The sequence below is a fragment of the Pseudonaja textilis genome, chromosome 3, assembly GCF_049901715.1.
Source record: "Pseudonaja textilis isolate UNSWEBS1 chromosome 3, rPseTex1.2, whole genome shotgun sequence".
Taxonomy (NCBI): Eukaryota; Metazoa; Chordata; class Lepidosauria; order Squamata; family Elapidae; genus Pseudonaja; species Pseudonaja textilis.
In genome coordinates, this window is record NC_141992.1 from 137,876,097 (window position 1) to 137,898,063 (window position 21,967).

General features: G+C 38.8%; 1 protein-coding gene across 16 annotated transcripts in view; it reads right to left on the bottom strand.

Moving 5' to 3' along the window:
• KIF13A (kinesin family member 13A) overlaps positions 1-21,418 on the bottom strand; it is a 73,529-nt gene extending 52,111 nt beyond the window's left edge. For 15 of the 16 annotated variants that reach the window (XM_026699546.2, XM_026699542.2, XM_087930926.1 and 12 more), the window contains exons 1-9: positions 20,925-21,418; positions 20,193-20,286; positions 10,334-10,346; positions 8,067-8,127; positions 6,712-6,804; positions 5,593-5,773; positions 4,681-4,768; positions 2,882-3,016; positions 1,706-1,818 (exon numbers count right to left, since the gene is read on the bottom strand). In XM_026699546.2, the coding sequence (XP_026555331.2) occupies positions 1,706-1,818; positions 2,882-3,016; positions 4,681-4,768; positions 5,593-5,773; positions 6,712-6,804; positions 8,067-8,127; positions 10,334-10,346; positions 20,193-20,286; positions 20,925-20,979 (833 nt within the window). In that variant the 5' untranslated portion in view covers positions 20,980-21,418. Of the gene's footprint in view, positions 1-1,705; positions 1,819-2,881; positions 3,017-4,680; positions 4,769-5,592; positions 5,774-6,711; positions 6,805-8,066; positions 8,156-10,333; positions 10,347-20,192; positions 20,287-20,924 lie in introns of those variants that run through there. The other variant, XM_087930931.1, reaches the window with a different exon arrangement.
• Positions 21,419-21,967: the final 549 nt, after the last annotated feature.

The window sequence follows — 21,967 nt, forward strand, 5'->3', positions numbered from 1 at the left end:
ATATCCTTAGAATTAAATGAATACTAAGATCTGCTGTAAACATTTGATAATTCAAATTCAATTACTGTGGCTGACCTGAAGTACTTTCAGGTTAGATTAAAGGATAATTATGAGAAAAGGCCTTTATAAAGACTTACTGTCTCATCTTGCAAAAAAAAAAAAAAGAATTGTCAGAAAATCAAAATTCAAATCAAGATATACATAAGCCATTTAGAAATTGAAAGAGGCCTTTTGGCAATTGCTACACTTCACAATGCAGCATTCCAATCTTATGTAGTATAAAATTGCTTACCTGAAAAAAAAAAATCCCATGGGCTCACTGGAGCTTATTTTTAAGTAATTATACACAGAATTACACTGTGGATACATATGCTTGGTCAAATTACTGGAAAATGCCTGTAATAATGGCAGAAGCTGCAGGCCTGATTAAAAGCTTAATACTGATCAAAATGTTGGACAGTGATGATTCAGATAAAATGCATCATCACAACGAACCCAGACAAGGAGGAGAGAGGTTTTCATACAAGACAGGGCTGAAGAAACAGAAAACATGATCTATGGCTACTTTCAAATTCTACAAGTCTAAATGTATGGTAACACTGCTTGAAAAAAAATGAGGAAATAGGCACGTCCATTCAAATATATAATAAAATAGGTCTGCTAAAAAGCACGTAAGAAATAATTATTTTATAAGCCATCCTTTGTTTCATTAAAAAAGACCACAGTACAAATAGCTTTAGTGGAAGCAAATAAGATAGTTTTAAGGCAAATATGGAAGTTTCTGGATCAGAACTTTTTCTTTTGAAAAAAAATCACTTAGTTAAAAAACTTGTTTCTTTCATTTACTTGTTTCTGAAAAGTACATTAATTATGTGAAGGAGCCCTTCAGTTACGATTCTTCCCATTTATTTAATAGCTATACATTTTGAAAAAATGACCCTCTACTCGGTTAATTATTTTTATATTTTGTGATTGTATTTTAAAACCCCACAGAAAGAATAGTTTGAAAAACTTCGTATTCATTAACCTAATTTCTCCTTGTTGCCAGAGGTGGGCTGCTACGGGTTCACTCGGGTTCAGGCAGACCCGTTGATAACCTTAAAGTTGGGTCGGTGAACTGCCAAATCCCACCCCTGGCTGGCCCCTCCCAGGAGTCTCCACGCGACCCGTTTTGGATGCGAGGTAAGTGCAGGGCCCACGCAGAGGCTCGGGGAGGGGGAAAAATGGGCCTCCCAGAAGTTCTGGAAATGGGCCTGTTTCTGGCCTCCAGAGCCCGGGAAAAGCAATTTTCGCCCTCGCAGAGGCTCGAGGGAAGCCTCTGGAGCCTGGGGGAGGCAAAAACGCCCCCTCCCCTGAGCTGTGATGCAGGAGGCCAACTAGGCCACGTCCCCCATGGCCATGCCACTTAGCAACCAGGCAGAGAACCCATTGCTGAAATTTTCGAAGCCCATCCCTGCTTGTTGCCATACCAAAAACTGCTTGGGTTGATTTCAGTGAATTTGTTTCAAGGCAGAAGATCCTGTTTAAATTATAGTTCTAGCTCCTCAATAGAAAATAAACGCAGAAAAAAAAATTTAAGACATCCAAGACATAAAATCACAATTATCATATAGCAAAATGACCAGAAACTTGATTTGAAAAGGCCTTCCAATAAATGCAGCTAGAATCAATTTACTGGGATAATATAGTTTCATCAGTGCCTTACTTATTTATGTTGCTGCCTTCCTTTAAACGTTCTCCCGCAGCTCCTGTTTTAGATACTCTCTCACTACCAGCCAGATCAACCAGGCTAACTTTGCTTACTTTCTCTCCAGAGTTCTAAACAGGAAAAAAAAAAGGAAAGGAAAAAAGCTGAAGCTTTATTAATGGACATTGAGATTTACAGAAGTAAAAACTGACAAGACACGTGTAATCCACAGTACCTCACTGATCACATCCAGCAACAAGAAATTTCACTGCTGAAATTTGATGGCCAAATGGTTGAGTTTTCCTTTACTGACTTCACCCTCTTTACCACCAAATACCGAAGGCAGTGATAGCAAATTTATGAAATGCGTATCACAGGTGACATACCACACCATGTCTGGTGACATATGCCAGGCCTCCAGACCCTCTGAAGCTCATCTGAGAGGGTCTTTCTCTTGCACAACCTCTGAGGCATCTGAAAATTGTGCGAGGATTCTCACACAATTTTCCAAGTTGCAGAAGCCTTGCAGGGCTCCCGCCTGTGACTTTTGAGGGTTCAGAGAACGGAGAGGAGAGTCTGGAGAAGAGATCCTGAAAGGTCTCTTTGGGCCAAGATGCAGGTGGTGATATGACATGCCAGAAGTCAAAGGTAAACATTTTCTGAATTTCTGACACATAGGTCCAAAAAATATCAAATCACAGACCTAAGGTATGATTATTGACCAACACTCTTCAATAAATGACTTATGCAAAGTTCCGGATTACAGAATGGCACCCATTTTTGTTTAGATGCATAGGCACACATTGAAAAGCTATATCAAATAAATGTGGTTAAGTGTCATATTGGATCTTTATAATTCAATATTTATTTTGATATTTAATGCAAAATAAACTGTAGTATGCATTAGAAATCTTATAATATAAGAGACTCAATGCCTTCTTTGGCTGAATTTAACTGTCAAAGCATTTTAATCTTAAAACTGTTTTATCACCTAGTGTCACTTTAGCCTTTATTCCAGATTTAAAAAATAATCTTTATACCTACAACAGTAGAAATTTCAGTGGACATACATTCATGTTTTACATTGTTATTTATACAATTTTAGGCAAATACCACTGAAAATAAATGGATATGGTTTAATTTTTTCAATATATTACTCAAATAATAACATGACTTTATATTCAATTCACTTACACCAGATTGCAGATCATAAAGTGTTTGAGTAATGATAATATTAAATACAGCATGAGAACGGCTGCTTTCTTCATTCATGTTGGTTGCTGCAACCGTCCGGGACTTATTTCCCTCTGACATTAGTGACTCTATATCCTGATGAATAACATAAAACATTGTACATTACAATTTCCTTTTTCCAGTCGCAACATTTTCAATTTATATAAACCTATCATTTTAGATGGTAAACAAACAAATAAAAACTTAAAACATTATATGCATATTATATGTGTATTTTTTCACTCTTATGGAACTCTTCCACTCTACATTTACTAAAGTTCCATCTAAAGTATGGTTAAGATCTATTCTCTGAGGTTGCTGTTCAAAATAATTCTAGAGAGATAATGATATTTCCATGATTGTAAATACAATTTTATGCTGTTTTGCTTACTGGAAAGACAGAGTTGTGTTACTTGCCCTAGGCCCTTATAATGTGGTATCTAAATAAATTTAATCTCATAGCAAATTTTGGCTGTCCTTAACTGAACCTATAAATCATCTCCAAGTGCATATTCCAAAGTAGATGAAAGAGGCCGACACAATTCCATTTCATCATTTCAAATGAAAATAATGTGTCATCCCACTTACATTAATATTAATTTCATTTAATTGGCTCAAAGTTATTGTGATTATAGACATTTTTGTTTTTATAAGTATAAAATACATAAATACATACATACATACATATATATATATATATGTTTTCTTAAGTTTTCATGGGTACTTACATGTATGGTATTCAGCTTTGTTCGGGCAAACACCTGGGCACAAACAGACCCCCCATGATACCTCCAGCTCAAACACACCCCAACCAGGCACCCAGATGAAACCTAGCTTCCTAACAAATGATAGCCGTCCATTTACTCGGAGCCAAGCTGCACTAAAAGCCTCCAATACAGGAACACAATGTTGCCAGCCAATCAAGACACAAAAAAGCCACAAAACAGACAGAAGATATTAGAAACACCAATCAAGCAGAACACGGCAAACTCCAAGACCAATAAACACAGACCAAGACTCCCAACCAATCAGGATGAAGAAAAAACCATTCTGGCACAGCAGTAGGCTAGCACCAAATTCAAAACAGAAATGGCTGTGAAAGCCTGACTCACAGACTAACACAATACAGAAGCCTGATGATGGCAGATGAGATTCTGCCGAAACGTTGCTACAACTTTAAAAGCACAACTATAATGACATGGGAAAATACCCGAACAAAGCTGAATACCGTGTGTGTGTGTGTGTGTTTGTGTGTGTGTGTGTGTGTGTGTGTGTATATATATATATATATATATATATATATATATATATATATATATATGATTTATATATATAAAATTGTTTGATGTTTGATATACTAATTCAAAACGTACTTCCAAAATAGCTTAGTCAACTGAAAATGAATAAATTAATATAAATTAAATTTTTTAAACAAAACCTGTTTAGTTATCAGTACATCTAAAATATATTAGTGGCTAATGTGTTTTAAATACTCATTACTGCAAATAACTTATATAACTTATATTTTCTCTTCTAATGCATTTTCCTTGTTTGCTTTTTTAACAAATATGTTTAACACATGCATACTTTTTATGCAAGTGAATCTGTCTTACCACAAATAACTTTCTTACATATACTGGCGTTATATAAATTAGCCCCCATGCTTCTTTTCTCACCTTGCAGTACAAGCATAGAAGTGCAAACTCATTCTTCAACCCAGGAATACTGTTATATTGACCAAATTCTTACACTTTACTTACTTCAAAGCAAGTAACAGCTAGTTGAGACAAACCATCTACATATGGACCCAAAACTTTATGCTCACGAACTTTGAGGGATTGCCGACTCCTTTAAGACAAAAATATTGTTAAAATTTAAACTTTGTTAGGAAAACGAATCAGTAAAATTAACTCATTGTAGGCAATGAACATATAAACTTGTTCTCAAAAGGAAAATTCATTTATCAGAAATATAAAGATTTTTATTAAAAATATTTTCATATCTACACTGTAAAAAGGCAGGAAACAGAAAACAAAACAATGAAATTAACACCCTCCTTGAAAAAAATCTGGTTCCTTTACAAATTTTTTAAAAGTACTAAATAACTTTTCTAACATCTCCATAAATGTTTTTTAAAAATCCCATTTTTCCATTAAAATTGGCATCTGTATACTCTTTTTTAAGACAAAATCTTACAAGTAGCAGCCTTAATAAACATTACTCACTAGAGACTCTTGACAATTCTGCTTGAATAACTATAGCTCTCTGTAATAAACAGGATCAGGCTTACAGTACACATCCCAGCAGCGGAGATGTGACTGCAAACTGGTTTCTCCAATTTAGATAAAGTGGTGGTAGAGTGCAACAAATGGAAATGCTGTCAGTTAAGAAAATAGTTCCCATTCTTGTCCATATACATTTTCCTCATTAAGAACAGTTAAGTTTAAAGATGGAGTGACACAGCCATGATGTGTAATTGAATCTCAAATTACAAAGGAATTCTTTTTTTGAAACTACCACAGCAACTAGCAGGGTAAACAAATATTATCAGTGTTATTCTTATATACTATTAGGAAAACAATGCAAAATACAAACTATAAAGTGAAACTAAAAAATATGTACCAAAGTTCTCCCATACGTTTAAATTAAAAAGGGTTGGGGGGGTAACTCACCCTTTAGGGTCAAGTAGATCTCTGACCTTTTCATTATAGATTTCCATATAGGACACCTCCACTTTAAAAGTGTGTGAATCATTTTGTTCTAAAGTGATTCTCTGAAATAAAGCACAGCAGAGGCGCGGGATCAGACCCAACTGCTCCGCATTTCCCATCATTGAGAAGGATTTTCCTGAGCCTAAAAGAGGAATATAAAGATGCATTTTACATTTAAAAATGGAAAAGTTATCAATCGATGTCTCTTTTCAAAAATGATAAGTAACAAATAATAAACAGTATAAATTGTACCACCTCAGGAAAAACGTGTATTTGAGTTAAGGAGGTAGCATAGAACAAAGTATCATTTCCCAAGAATGCATGTTAGCTACAGAGGGAAGATTCACAAGCTCAGGAAACAAAATGGCTGCTTTAAGGTGTTCCCAAAAGATGCTACATGTAAGTCCACACATACTCACAATCACATTTTACCTTTCAGTTCCAGATCTCCACATAATCCTGTCATATAGTTTTTCTTAGTACCCAACAGAAAAATCAGAAACAATGCAAAAGTATGCCCCAAGGCTCAGCCCTGACCACTCACTTAGAAAAATATCATGCCTGGTTGTATTGAAAGCCTCCAAGAGTTCTAAAACAGCGCCCGCCTACCCCCACCTTTTGGGCAACAGGGACTAGTTTCATGGAGAGATATTTTTCTGCACATCGGAAGGAGTGGGGTTTCGCATGCTGCCTGCATCCAATGGGGCTTCACTTATTCGTGTGGCCTGGTTTCCGGCCCAGTGCCAGTCCATGGCCTGGCTGGGGACCCATTCCAGAGAATCACCAAGGTTAAAGCAAGATAACAATAGGAAAACAGATTGAAAAATCCAGGAAAAAAAACCCAGACCGAAATAATTCAAGAGAGGACAGGGCCTTTCTGTTTATATATATAAAAAAGCCATATTAAAGCAAATGGTGAGGAGGGAGGATGACATTATTGGACCTGAGTCAAGTCCCGACCTTAAGGAGAGTTCACACAGTGAAGAAGACACTGGTGAGTGGTTCGTCTTTCCCAGAAGATGGTGACAACCTCCGCAAAATATATCATTTCCATTTGGAACTTATAAATACAACTCTTACCTGTTTGTCCATATGCAAAAATGCAAGCATTATATCCCTGAAAGGCTTTCTCAAGAATTCCTTCTCCAAGGCACTTAAACACAACTTGTTGATCTACAATAAAGAAAAAAAAGGAAATAACTGGGATGGAATTATCTATACTGTAATGCACTTTGCCCCCTCTGTATCATTCATGGAGCTACCACTGTTGCTTTTACCGATAGCAATTCTAACTGTTAGAACACATTGGTTCATATTTATGACAGTTATAGTGTTCCAGGTAATATGATTGCGTTTTGCAACCTTGTGAGAAGCAAAATCAATGGGGAAGCCAGATTCACTTAACAGCCGTGTTACTAATTTAATAACTGCAGTGATTCATTAAATAACTGTAGCAAGCAAGGTCCTAAAATGGGACAAAACTCTGTCTCATTTAGCAACATAAATTTTGGGCTCAATTGTGGTCATACCACAAGGACTAACCTGTCAAAAAAGTCAAGAACTCTCTGTATTTCTAGGCTGCCTATCTCATCTAAGTAACTTAGATTCTGCGGAGCCATTATTTTGTTTACTTTTAGTTTTTACTGATGTGTACATGCCAGAGAATCAACCATAGCCTCTTGCTGTTCTATTGGCTGAAGTTGATATGTTCCCACCGGCTGATGGAAAGAAAAGGATAAAACCCATGCTGTCCCTGCTTAATAAAGAAGGCTAAAGATGGCAGAGGGAAATTTGGCAGAATGCTTGGCTAGCCTAGTGATTTATGGAAGGAGCAAATACAGATAAGCTCATGATTAGCGCGACTACAAATAATGGAGCATACAATTTAGCGTGAATTGTAAATTGATACCAGTTCATTTAATGGAATCCCAAATTTAGTTAATGCAAAGCTAGCACGTGAGTTGTTGCAACTGAGGATTTAAACGGCAATTTGTTAGGATTGATCCTTGGCTGAGAGTGTGTGGCCAAGGATTGGAAGGCTGATAGGACTTAACAGATCATCTTGCAACCTTCCCTGTGAGCTTCTCTAATGACTTTGCTTTGCCAAATGGCAATCACATAACCACAGGATGCTGCAACCATTGTAAGTATAAGCTGGTTGCCAAGCTCCCAAACCACACTTATATGATTGTGGCAGCATTGTAATGTGAATGAAACTTAGAGAAATAGTTTATCACTCATTCAGCACCACCACAATTTTGAACAGCTGCTGAACAAATGGTCAGTAAATGAGGATTATCTGTACAGCCCAAATATATTAACACAAATACTGTAACAATTGAGAAAGCAAAAAAAAATATCAATGTTTTATGTTATACAGGAATGGATAAGAAATTTTTGAATCAGCTAAAGATAGTAGTAATGAAAAATCATACCTGCATATTTGGCAGTGTTTGATTCATCCATAGACCAGAAACAGTAATCAAAGGCAAATACCTGTGGGTAAATATACTTTATATCACTACTTGCACTAATATGAACTTAAACCATATTTTTAAAAGTTTAAAAAATTAATTAAGCTTACATACTTAGTTCTTAGTTTCCCTTTGATTATTTCAACTAATTTCTTATCAAAAATAAGACACTTAAAATCCAGTCTAATATGCTTATACTTTATTTCTAGTGAAGATTTCGTACGAGTCCTATTCTCTTCACTAAATAGCTACAGTGTTTAGGGCAGTAATGATAAAGTCCTGGAGGATTATTGAAAGACCCTGGTTCTAGTCCATCTTCAACCATGAAAACTCACTGGGTAGTTTTGACTTGGTCGTTTTCTCCGAGCCCAACCCATGCCCACAGAACTTTTGCTATATGGGATTAGAAGAGAAGTATGCCTTCTTCCCCTCTTGCTTTCTGCAAAACAACCTGATGTTTTACATGACAATGCCCATCTGGGTTGGCAGCCCTGATCCATGCTGAGGGACAAGTAGGTTTGGAAGTCAAGATAGTTGGATTCTAGTTGGCATCTAACTAAAGGTACTTTTACATAGTTAACAATGTATAATTCAGTATAAAAAGATTTGGCAGGCGAGGCTAAATAAGGAGACTGATAGGAACATATCCGAATACAGGTCGTCCTCAATTTATGAGCAAAAATTGAACCTTGATTGTTGAGCAAAAATGGTTATTAAGCTAGATGTCCACATGACTGCTTTGCTCAATGACTGCAATTATGGCACTCCTGGTTGTGGTCACTAAGCAACATCCCAGATTGATAAGAAGATGGGAGTTAAAGTGTTGCCTGCTGAATTCAGCATGAAGGGAAGGGAACTGCTCTGGCAGGTTGGGGGAATAGAGCTTGGGCCTTCAGGATTTGACCTCCATTTTGCATTCTGTTTGAAGAGTTGTACTCCCCTCTATTATATAGTGTATTAGTTATAATTTAATCTTCAATTCAAATTTAAACTACTGTGCATTTTCATAGAAAATAATATGAACATGATTCCTGCTATCATAGCTTTACTAGAGGTTAGTATGAATACAGTTGTATGTGAAAGTTTAGGTACCCAGCCGCTAATAAAAACTATGTATTTCAACAAATTCATAAGTGAACAGATACTTTTTATATGCAACTGTGTGCAGATTCCAGAAATGAAAATTGGATACGACAAGCAAAGTTTAGGAACCTTTAGATGTATATCTTACACCATCTCTTTTTGTAGAAACAAGAGTTTCCAAACTTTTTGTAAAAATCTTTCTGTGCCTAATTTTGCAATTTTTCCCACTCTTACTTTCAGAAAAGATTCTTAGTACTCCTGGTATATACTGTGTGTCTAAAATCTTCCTACAAATTTCCAAAATATTCATGTCTATGGCCTCTGAGATGCATTCCAAAACTATTATTAGGGTTTTCAGAGAAATATAATCTTAAAATTTGTAGAATATGAGATTGTCTCAGATTTTGTTCATTTTGAAATTAACTAAAACATGGAATTTGACTAGAGGTGCCTAAACTCTTTCATATCTCTGTATATGTATTTTAAATACTTTCAGTATTAGTTTCAGAGAAGGTATGGCATTATTTGAACTGAAAATTAATATTCCTGTTCCCTGGTCTGCTCTTCCAATTTAAGTGCCTCTCACTTCTATTTCATAGATGAAAACTAAATCCAAGTAGAAGATATATATGTTTTTGCTTATTAGAGAAAATGATTCACATGTATATATGTATACAGTATTTTCCCATTTTTTCATCTCTTAAACTAAAGTGAAAGGAAAGCATATCAAGGTTATTCATACAATCACTGAATATGCCATAGAACATTGCAGCAAATATAGACATACATCTAGACGCTATTCCATCTGAACCGACCATCAGTAATATATAATCTACATTGGACAAAAGGAGACATGGTTGAACATCCACCTCAAAAAGTATCATAATATCTACTACCAGTATTGTTTGAAAATTTGTTCATTGATTCTTGTATATATCTTTGAAGCCCTTCCTCTGTCCCCATTTTAACAAATTAACAAAATACAGATAGTTGTACTAAATCACATTAGATTACAAAAGTATTGATCTGGAAAGCAAAATGGCATTATTAGTGCTTAAAACTAAGACCTGTATTATGTATCACTGTAAGCAAAAGATCTTGATTCGAAATTACAAAATCAAAGAGAATAGAAATAAGTTGCTTACCTTTGGTAATTTTCTGTGGTGTGGAAATCCAAGTGGAAGATGAGTAAGCATTAAAAAGAATTGAAATCGGATTAGTGTTGGTAACTATTAAATCACTTTAATATATTTTTTTCTATTGTGAAAGATAGTTGAATTTAATATTTACTGATAGTGGAAAAATGTGTTTTTGATAGTGGAAAAAAGTAGCACCAACAAGATTTAGATAAAAAAAATAACTGCTTAGCACCCTAGTAACATTACATCCTCTTCTTATTTAGCAACTACAATTCCTTCTTTAAATAAGAAGGAAAATGGTCATTTATAGAGCATGTGAGAGAGAGGGAAGGGAGAGAGGGAGAGAGAGAGGGAGAGTATCACTGATTGCTACTGTTTCATGAACAGACCAACTGTAATTTTGAACAGTTAAATGACCCGTTGTAAGTCAAGGACTACCTGTATCTGTTTTAGATCCCACTAGTACACTATTCTATCTGGAACCTCTGATTAAGACTCAGCATCAGGTTTTCAACAATCAAATGATTTCTGCAGTAGTCTATATTATGATTGCTCAACAGATGGGGAAAATGTTTGATCAATCATTTTTTTTCCTCATTGTTCCTCCTAAAGAAAGATTAGTGATGAGTTGTACATACTGTATCTACTTTGCATGGAGAAATGAGTCGCATGGAACATAAGAAGGATTTGTCATGTGGCATTTAATGTGATAAGACAGCTTTTTCATGGAAGGAAACAATGTATTATGAAAACCGCTATGATAATGGCAGGGGTGGGATTCAAAACCTTTTACCGCCAGTTCGGTGGGTGTGGCTTGCTGGGCACACTTTGTGTGCGTGCTCACACTTCATGTGCATGTGCACACCAAACACACACTTTGCGCAGGCGCAGAGGCGTTCCAACTCACCTCCTGCAAGCCTGCACTCTCCCGGTTGCTTCAGCAGCTATCGCACGGCACTCTTCTGTGCCGCGCAAAGCAGCTGCGCTTCAAAAGCAGAAGATAAAGGTGAGTATGGGAGCCCGGGAGGATGGACCCAACAGCAGAGTGGCAGAGAGAACCAGTTTGGTCTCCACTGCCCATCGGCGCTACTGGCTCGGCAGAACCAGTAGCATACCACCACTAGATAATGGGTATTCTGCGGTTAAAAAATTAGTGTGAAAAACACAGTAAATTCAACTGAAAACTGGCAGAAAACTCTTGGCCAATCTTTTTCACAGATAAATATAGTGTCCTAAAAAATATGTATCAAGCTATTCTAGAAGGTAATGTCCCACACTCTGAAGAAACAAAAGCTGAAAAAAGATTGGATATTTCAGAAGTCAGTTAGGTGAAAGGTGCCTCCATATCTACATGAAGTATTTACAAGAAAAAAAAGTAAAGATTTCGGAATATTTTGATTATTAATGCAGATCTGTGAGCAATCTCAACATGTAGTACCCCCAAGGAGACAAGAATATTTCTGCAAGAAAAATTGGCGAGGGCGGGGGGGCGGAATCCAACAAAAAGACTCAGCTGAGTAGAATTATTTAATTTCTGCCAAGAGAGGTGTTATACTGTCTGAAAGTGTATTCAAACCTCTGCGATTTCTTATTCATTATTTTCTGATTCAAAATCTATAAACAATTTAAATACAAATAGTCAGTATGCATTCAGATTTGCAGATATACCATATGTAGAAGTTGCATCAACTTTTGGACATTGCTAGCTGAACCAGAGAGAATGTATGTTTCAGTGGAATGAAACCTCTTTGCAGCCTTGTCCAGCAAATAATCTTTTAACCTTAGGATGGACAGAAACAATGACATGCACAAACCAGAAGTTGATTAAGGTATGTATGACTAATGGATTAAAGTGCCAAATGTTAGGACATGAACTTCCACGATACAGAACTGCTTAAAAATAGCCAGACCTCTCCCTGAAATTGCATGTTAATTTATAACATTATTCCAAGACAAGACTGATAAAAACCAGTTGTTCAGAGTCCAGTATTTTTAGGTTATAAAGTGAAAAAGAGGAGTTAGTAGAGTAATCTGTGTATATGTGTGTGTGTATGAAACGTACCATTGTGCTTACTGCTGCTTTTGCCAGCTTTTTTTCTTGCTATCTTCTCTACTTTGGGATAGCTTTCTAAAATCAAAGAGTAGCAAGAACTTTCCGTATCTATGGCTAATTTAGAGAACTGCATTGCTTGCGGAAAACCCTGTGGATCCATGCTATAGTATATACCTTCAATTAGCTGCAATTGTGAAACCTATTAAAGCAGCAATTATATTCAAGCTGTGATTCAGTAAACCTGAATGTACATTGTGTTGCTTTCCATGATGATTGTGCCCTCCTGGAATCCAAAAGTGCTTAAATTTTTGCATGTAACCATAGTACTACTGAGAGCCAATTTGGTGTAATGGTTAAGGCAGTGGCCCCCAACCTTTTTTGTGCCACGGCCCGGTACCGGCATCACAAAATGATCAGCGGCCCGGTACCGGCATCAGCATGCATGACAAGGCAAGGCGAGCCGAGCGACCGGCCAGCCAGCCCTCCCCCGCTTCTACCCGCCACCTTCAACTCCTCCTTTGTACCTTTGTCGATGGGCTTCGCTTCGGGATGGCTTCGGGACGGTCGCTTGGCTCGCCTTGCCTTGGGTGCTGAAAGAATCCTCGCGCCTTAGTTTCGTTTGAAGCCCCCCCACTTCGCTGAAACTAAGGCGCGAGGATTCCTTCAGGACCCAAACGCTGCTTTCCAACTGGAAAAGCTCACCCGGAAGCACTTTCTTGTCAAAGAAGATGGCGGTGCCCAGCAAACCGGCGGCCCGGTAGGAAATGTTCCATGGACCAGTACCGGTCCGCGGCCCGGTGGTTGGGGACCCCTGGGCTAAGGTATCAGGCTACTAACCAGGAGACTATGACTTCTACTGCTGCTTTAGGCACAAAGCAGCTGGGTGATCATGGATCAGTTACTTTCTTTCAGCCCTTGGAAGGAGATAATGGAAAACCACTTCTGAAAAATGCTGTCCTCAAAACTGCAAGGACTTGTCCAGGCGTCTGAACAAGAATCAGACATGATTTAAAGGAAGAAAAAAATAATACTATTATACGATGGGTTGAATGAAAAGTACTGTTCCACCTCCATATCTTTAGTTTTAATTTGGGGTATGTTAATAAATGAAACAGGAAAATAATTCTTGAAATAAGCTCTTTTGTTACTGTCTTTACTTTTCCACATAATCACAACCATTTGCTCCACACTTCTGCCAACAAGGGACAAACTTCTTACAGCCATCGTGAAAGAAACCTTCCAATCTGTTCATTTGAGTCAGGTACCCACAATGGAATTTTTTCTATTTTGCAAAAACGTAGAATTTGCAAAGCACCCAGCCTGCATAGTCTACCAGTGAAAATTAACATCACAACTGTTTCTTGGGTGACTTGTGAGGCATGGTGTTTTCATGCTGAAGCAAAATTTCATTTTTGTGCTTCTGAATGCTACTAAACTGTTGTTTCAAAGTTTTGAGTGTTACAATGTAGCACTGAATTGACTGTGGTGCCAGATTGAAGGAAATCAATACAAATAACATTCTATGTACCTTCCCATATACAATTAGACCTGAGGTCTATTTCTCTCTCTTTCTCTATCAACTTTGTGATGGTACTTTATGGATAGATGTTTCATTTCTGGGTCATAACAATTAGCCTATGGGTAGGGTGCTGTCATGATACTATGAAGAAATTCCTCATATTTATTCTGATAGTATGACAACAATTGTGAGCAAATTTCAACTTGTGAATTGTTTATCTCTATCATGGGCATGTGAAGAGCCTATTTGGGACAGACTTTCCAATATTGAAGAACGTGAACAATGGAACCATTACTTTTCGGTGAAATACCAAGATTGACACAAATTTTCTTTCGACTGTTTTGCTGACTGTAATCGTATCAACCTTTTTTCATATGAAGCTTGTTAGCAGTCATCACAGGTCTTCCACTTGAGTCTTAATCACACAAATCAGCTCTTCCTGTTTCACATCTTTATTTTTTGGGTCAATAAAGTACTCATCACCATAAATAACCTGCATTCAACAATGAATATCATTAAGAGAGCCTCTTTTGGCAGCAACCATGGCATATCCCTAAAGCAGCTGACAAGCACTCACTACAGTTTTCGATTTCACAAATAATAGCAACTTTTCCTCCCTAATTGTTGCCAACTAAAGTGAAAGAACACATCACAGCTTCCAGCATATCAGTACTGCCATCAGTTGTTGATAACATTGGAACCATCAATTTTCCTTCAACCCTGAACAACCCTGTTGTTCAGTTCTAGTCTCACTAACATTATCGTTTGCTTACTGTTTAATGAACATTACAACCCCATGGTTTTAACTGACCATGTCAGCACGGGAGTGATTGTTTACTGTCCATCTGGGCCACAATGTTATGTTCATTGAATAAATAATGTTTTTTTTGAAAGTTCAAAGTTTCAGCAGGTCCAAAGTTTATGGGCTACATTTAGTTGCTGTACATTTGAAACAAGAGGATACTGAAACAAGATTATAAGACTGGAAGATATTTTAAGCATGCATCCAAGTCTCTTTTCGTTAAATAGGCCATTCGCTGTTGCCATTGTGCTTTTTAGTAAATTAAATAATTTAAGAATTTAGGGAAAGGTTGAATTAAAATATCTTAATATATCTATATTCAACTGCATGTAAAAGATTATGATGGGGAAAGTGAAAACTTCACTATCCAAAAGGAGAATATATATACAGTGTGTGTATATACCGTATTTCTCACAAAATAAGGCCGGGCCTTTTTTTTTTTTTGAGCCCCGGTGAATTAATTTCCCCCCTCCGCGCACCAGCGCCATCTCCAGCAACTGAGTCGCTCCCGCTTTTCTCCTGTCCCCGTAACAACAGGAAAAAAAAGATGTTGAGGTACCTGGGAGCACCGTGCGCTGAGTTTTGGTTTAATCCCGAGCAGCTGGGTGGGCGCGAGAAGAGCCGAGTGAGCGTCTCTGCTGCTGCTACCCTTGGTGCTCCAGCCTCGGGCTCTGCAAGTTTGCAAAAGCCCCAGTGCGCAGCCTGTTCCTGCATTCCAAGCACTCAGGCCGAGCTGCAGCTGTCTCTCTCTCGCCAGCGCCGTCTCCAATAACAGCGGCAGAAGCGGCGGGAACCGTGGAAGCATTTTAGCCGCTTCTCAGGTGGGGGAGCCGCCTCCGTAACTTCCACTACTATGATATTTCTAAATAAGGGCCATGACCAGAAAAAAAAAGTTTTTCTAAAAAAAGATCCCTATTTTAATATCTTAATAGTATTGCCACAGATCTGCCATCTTAGGACCTGGGTTTTAATAATTCATAATTTTAGAATAACACTCTAATAATTAGTATCTCACACAACATCTGAGACAAAAGCAATGTGGTTAATGGGTAAATGTTTATATTTAACAATATTTTAATATTTTATAAACTGAAAAAAATGAACATGATGAGCAATTTAAAAAAAATCAGAATAACTTTGTTTTAGTTTTCTATAAATAAAGACTAAGGATGCAGTCAGCTGTTATTCCATCGGCTGCTTCTGGCAGGTGATATTATAAGAGGGCCTGCATAGCAGCTTCTATCTGGCTGATAATATGTTGGATAAAAAAACAGTTGGTATCTGTCTCATTTCACCAGACACTCCACTTAGATAAGATGAAACTGAGGGTTTTACAGTGAACTACTAACTCACCACAGCTATAACTTTTACCTATTAACTTGATCTAAAGCTTGAGGCTATGATAAATAACCACATCAGCCACTATACAAGGCATATATTGCTTCTAATGAAAAAGTGATTTAAAAAGTTAGAATTAAAAATGTTATCTAAATATACTGTATCTTGTTTTAAAATATATGTGTACCATATAATCTCTGAAAAAAATAAAAAAACATTTAACTCATTATAATCTATATGTATAAAAGCAAAATACCACTCACGTATCATCACAAAATCTACAAACTTTGTAAAGCCTACAAACTTGAAATCTGGCACGTATGTTCCTCTTGGCTTCTAGGTGCTCGGTAAGAAAGGATTTTTTGAAATGACCATCAGAGCACCAGTATTTTGTATGTTATTATTAACACGCTCTGATGCCAAGGAGTTCTATCCCACTCCCCACCTGAAAAGAAATCTGTTCCAAATGCAAAACACAAGCAGAGGAGAGGAGCTTCAGTTTTACTTTCACAGCACCAAGCAGCTTTAGTACAGAAAGTTGAGCTAAGCCATGCCCAGGCTCCTTGCTGTCTCCTTGCTCACACAAATACTATTTCAGTTTCCAAACAGCCCTCAACTCTAGCCTGATGAATAACGATGGATGTTAGTAGGCAGAGGAAGAATTCTTTTTCCTTATTTTCCTCCCCCAAAATAAGCCCGACCACATAGTTTTGTAGCAAAGCACGGGTATCGAGCTAGAGATATCCGCATCATTTTAAAATCAAAATATTTCATGTCCAAAATACGTTGCATCAATTACTGTAAAAATTTAGAAGCCCTCTTTCAAGTTTAAAGCAATTATTTTGAACTTGGAAATAACTCTTCTCAGCTTGAAACATTTTCTGGATTGATCTGAATAATCCATTTTGAACTTGATACTGGATGTTTCAACTCAAAATGTTTTGCACATTCCTACATGAAATATAGTAATCATTTCAATCTGCATGGGAGACTGCAGAAAACCATTAGGACTTAAGCACACAAGAATTATTATTAAATCTTAAATATAAATTATTGTGTTACAATGAGACTTATTTGGTTGTTATCAGCTTGATTCTATGTAAGCGCCAGCATGGTGTAATGATTAATAGTGAACTCAGAGTAGTAAGACCCAAGTAATTTAGTCTTCTCTTAGACATAGAAGCCAAATCAATGTCAGCTAACAATCCATCTGTTCACATTGTACATTGTAAGCTTTATTGGAAGAGCATGTGAAATACCAAAAAAAAAAAAAATGGCCCATGCAACTAAGCAGGACAAAGAGAAAGTAGTAGTATCTTGGAAGCAGAACTGGACATATTAAAGCTTATTACTTTTACTATCTTTGGATACATCTAATTTTTGATGGGACTGGGCTATAGCTTCATTAGACTATTGATAACAAATTACAACGAAGTCAGTGGTAGATGAGAATCTTGAGAGCACTTCTGGAATTGTCATTACTCCTGGGCTGCTAGTCACTGTGGCACAAAAAATTGCCACTCAGCTTTTGGTGATACTACAGCTTTTGGTGATAGAGTGGAAAAGTCTGATTCACAACTTACTTCCATTTGAAGTTCTATCAATGGGCAGGAGAAAATAGATATTTCTCATCAGTGGGCAGCAGACTTTGCAATTACCTCCTGCAAGAAACCTATGTTGCTCTCTCTTCTGAAAAAGCTGTAAAGCAAGTATTGAATCCACCTATTGCATTGTTTCACAATAGTTTGATTGTGAATCTTTATTTCAATTATTAGGCTACACTGTACAGATAGTCCTCACATTATGACCAGAACTGAAACCAGAATTTTCATTTTAAGTTGTTGTGGTCATAGGTTGAGTCAGGCCCAATTTTACCACAATTTTTGTAGTTGTTAAGCAAATCATACAGTTCTTGAGTCAATCCAGCTTCCCAAAAGGCTTTTTTTTTTAACCAGAAATGGGCAAAAAAAAGCTGCAAATCACAATTACGTGACCATAGGACACTGCAACTGGCTGTAAATGCAAGCCAGTTGCCAATTGCCTGAATTGTGACCACATGACTGTAGAGGTGATACAAGGGTTGTAAGTAGAGCACAAATTATAAGTATAGTGGAATCACAAGCTGAAGGAGAGGAAATCCCTTTAGGGGGAATAAAGAGACATTCCAGCATGGAATCAGTTTGGGAGAGAAAATATCTGAGGTCAAAACATTAGTGTGGTGGAAACTCAAGCTACACTGGAGGGATGAGTTAAGAGCGGGCCAAGCTTAGAATCCTTGCACTGCAGAAACCTCCACAGACTTGACCTATCTCAGAATCCCTGAAGCTTTTTCTGACTATTTCCAAGGGAATGCAGTCAATCTGACAAGTTTCCTATAAGTGATCAACAAAAATATCTACCTGGGCATATTCACTAGCAATTCTGGTTTCTTGCACCTGACAATAAGTCACTTTTTCCAAGGCTGTCATAACTTTTAACCATTGTTAAATGAATGGTCATAAGTCGAAGACTACCTGTATATGTTTAAGCTACCTGGTGAGCTATTTGCAGACATAATTAGTAATACGTAACAACTAACGTTCGTACAAACAAACATTACACATCCCTTTGCAATTTCCTTCAGCACTTGCAAAAGTTAGTACAGTTTTCGTAAGATACTGTACTTGTGCAGAAACTTCTTCTAATTCTTTTACTAGCTGACTTGGAAGACTTCTGCCAATTATGAGTGCCAGAGAAACTGCAGGATGCTGCAGAAGAGAGGAAAGTAATATGGCCACTTCAGTTTATTCTGAAAGTAAAGGAGCCAAGTCTCTTCAGGAAACAGATTCTAGAGTGAGCTTTCCTTTATCTTTCATTGAAGCAAACTATCCATATGGAGCCCTACTGTTTAATACATTCAGATGTATTCAGTGTGACACTCTACATTATAGTGACTTGCATTCCTAGTATAATGTTGTAAATCAGTCATAGCTATGCATACTAACTATAGAATTACTATGACATTGATACAGAGAATAGAGTCTCAATTGCTCAAAAAGATAATCAACCTGATTCAATTCAAATGAATCTGATTTAGAAATTTTTTTTGACTTGATGAATCAAAGAGTCAGAAAATCAATCCAATTCAGTTACTGGAGTTTAACCAGATCAATTGTTTAGATTTTGATTTGAATAAAAAAATCTTTCTGGGCATATGCCGAGGTTTTGAAATAATTTAGACAAGTTTAAGGCCATTCATTTTGGCTTCTGATTTAATTTGGAAAGGAAATTCAAGTAGGAGAGTCGAATTAATTGCCTTCAAATCAAATCTCTGAATCCAAATTTCACATAGACCTAACATTTCCTTTAATTCCCTGGAACAGTATCTTGATATAATAGAAAATACTGGAATATAAAGGTAACACTATAATAAAATTATACAGAAGTATCCCTTACACATCAAATAGTCATTTATCTCTCATCTCCATATTTAAGACACATAATTTTCATTGAAAGACAGGTTCAAATAATATAACTTTCCTTTTTTATAAGAAAGCTGTAACTCAGATCCACTGAATAAAAACTCACAGAGACACAGATTCATATTTTAGACAGGAGATCACTATCAAAAAGTAGAAAATGTAAATTTTCCTTCTGCACCTTTGCTGCATAAGTCCTCCTTATGAATCTCAAATGAATGGGGGGAAATCTGATCTATTTTTAAAGTTATTTTGGTATTTGGGATGATTTCCAATTGCTCTTTTCAAGGATTTATAAATAAATGCCAGATATATTCTCACAACTGAAATAAACCACAATTAATAAGGAATCCAGGAGAGGTATTCTGCACATATTTATGAACAACAGCCTCCATTTCTGCCTGAAATCCTAAATGTCTTTCAGATCAACCCCAAACCCCACACACATACTACTGTAATGCAAATTATTTAGAAGACAGCATTCACTTTTTATTCATGCAGCTGGATACTCTGGCGTTCTGCAGGTTAACTAGCCTTATTTCTACTTGGCACCTGCATGAGCCAGAAAGGGATCGTGGCCAAAACCTTTTTTTTTTTTTTTGGGGGAACAGAGGCAGATTAAGGAAGCAACTGATGTGGTGCAGATAACAAAAGCTGCTGGGCTCCAGGACACAGGTTTGGCTTTTTTCTTTTACCTGCTTTCTCCTTGCTTGTTGTTTGAAGGCGGACGATGCAAGACAGTCTGATTCCCTTCCATTTCCACAACACACTTGGTATTCAACTCCAACTCTAGAATGCAACACAGGGCACTTCAGAACTTTTGTCTGCCCCAAAGCCTACTTTTCTCCCAGCTCTCTTGTGATTGATGGATGGATGGATGGGTTGATTGATTACAACACACTTCATCGCTAACCAGCGGGAACTTTTCCCGATTTTTTTTTCCCCTCATGCCTAGCCAAAACAAAACAAAACACAACACTACAACAACCCCATTCCCCACTCACGAGTAGAAAAGCCAAGGAAGCAAGATGGGCGTTGTTCTCCCAAATACTGAGAAGGAGCGCGGCGGGGTTGAAGCCCAGCAAGACACTCGAGAGGATTTCTGCTCTAAGCGCTCCTCCGGCACAATCCGAGAGCTCCCGTTTTTTTCCGCAGGATCGCGCTCCGCAGCCCGCTTCCCACGGACCTTCCGCCGTTGCAAAGAGTTTGCCGAAATCGTGGGAACGACAAACAACCCCCCGCGCTTCCTTGCCCGAAAAGCTGCAACTCTGAAACCCCCCGTTTTTTGCTTCCCCCACCCCAACTCTTTTGCAAACAAGTGCATTCCGCAAAGAGCCTGGCCAGGGAAGAAGAGGAGGAGGAGGAGGAGAGGGGATCGTTTCAGGGAGAAATGTGCACGGTTTTGATTCTTCCATCGGATTTATTACCTCGCCTGTTCATGGGCCGGACTCTGACGGCCACTTTCACCTTGGTATCCGACATCTTTCCCGGCAAGCGAGGGGGAATCCTCCCCGCAGAAGCGAACGCAGCAGGTCCGGAGCCTCTTTTTCCCCCCTTGGCCGCGGACCCTTCAGAGCCGCGGCAGCCGCTCGCAACGACTCGCCCGCAGCCGCCCGGGCAGCGCGACCAGCGCGGCGCCGACGAGGCTCATCCCGGCCCGAGGCGGGGGAAGTCACGGGTGGGGGGGGCGCGGGGGAGGGAGCCGCGCGAAGCTCGAGGAGGAGCAGCCGCCGCCGCCGCCGCCGCTGCGACGGGAGAAGAGTTTCTCAAGGGCGCTCTCGCTTCAGCCTCGCCTGCGCGACAAGCTCCGCTGCCGCCGCCTCCTCCTCCTCCTCTCCCCCGCCACCGCCATCTTCCAGCTTCCGAGGCGGCGGCGGCGGCGGCGGCGGCTCCCGTCTCAGTCCCTGCTTTCCCCCTGTGTGGAGATTCCGGGGGGGGGGGAGAAGGGCAGGGAGGGCCGCTGTCGGAAATACCCGAGCGACTTCGCCCCTGCGAAGCGACTGGGGGAAACGACTCCACGGCACAGCCAACTGTTCGAAAGGGCGGCTAAAAGTCATGCGCGAACTTTCTCAGGCCGCCAGCCGGGAGGGCGGCTGGCGCAAGCGCAATCGAACGCGTCGGGATGGTGCGGGGTGGGGGGGCGCAACGCGTGGGGTCGTGTTCGCTCTTTTCTCCCTCTGGAGGCAGCTATCCGGGGGTCAAGATTGAAAAGAGGGATGGCGGCAGACTTTGAGCCGCCCAACGGAGCAGCAAGTTTAAGGCTGCGGGTTGTCCGATGGTGGAGGACGGGGACGGGCGTGAAGTAGTGCGGGAGCGATTGCCCGCCCGGGGGAAAAGCGTGGAAAGTGGAATACAGGTAGTCCTCCACTTACCGCCACCATTGAGCCCATAACCTATGTGAGAAATAAGTTTTTGCCCCATTTTACGACTTGTCAGAGTTGTTAACTGAATCACTGCCGTTGATAAATGA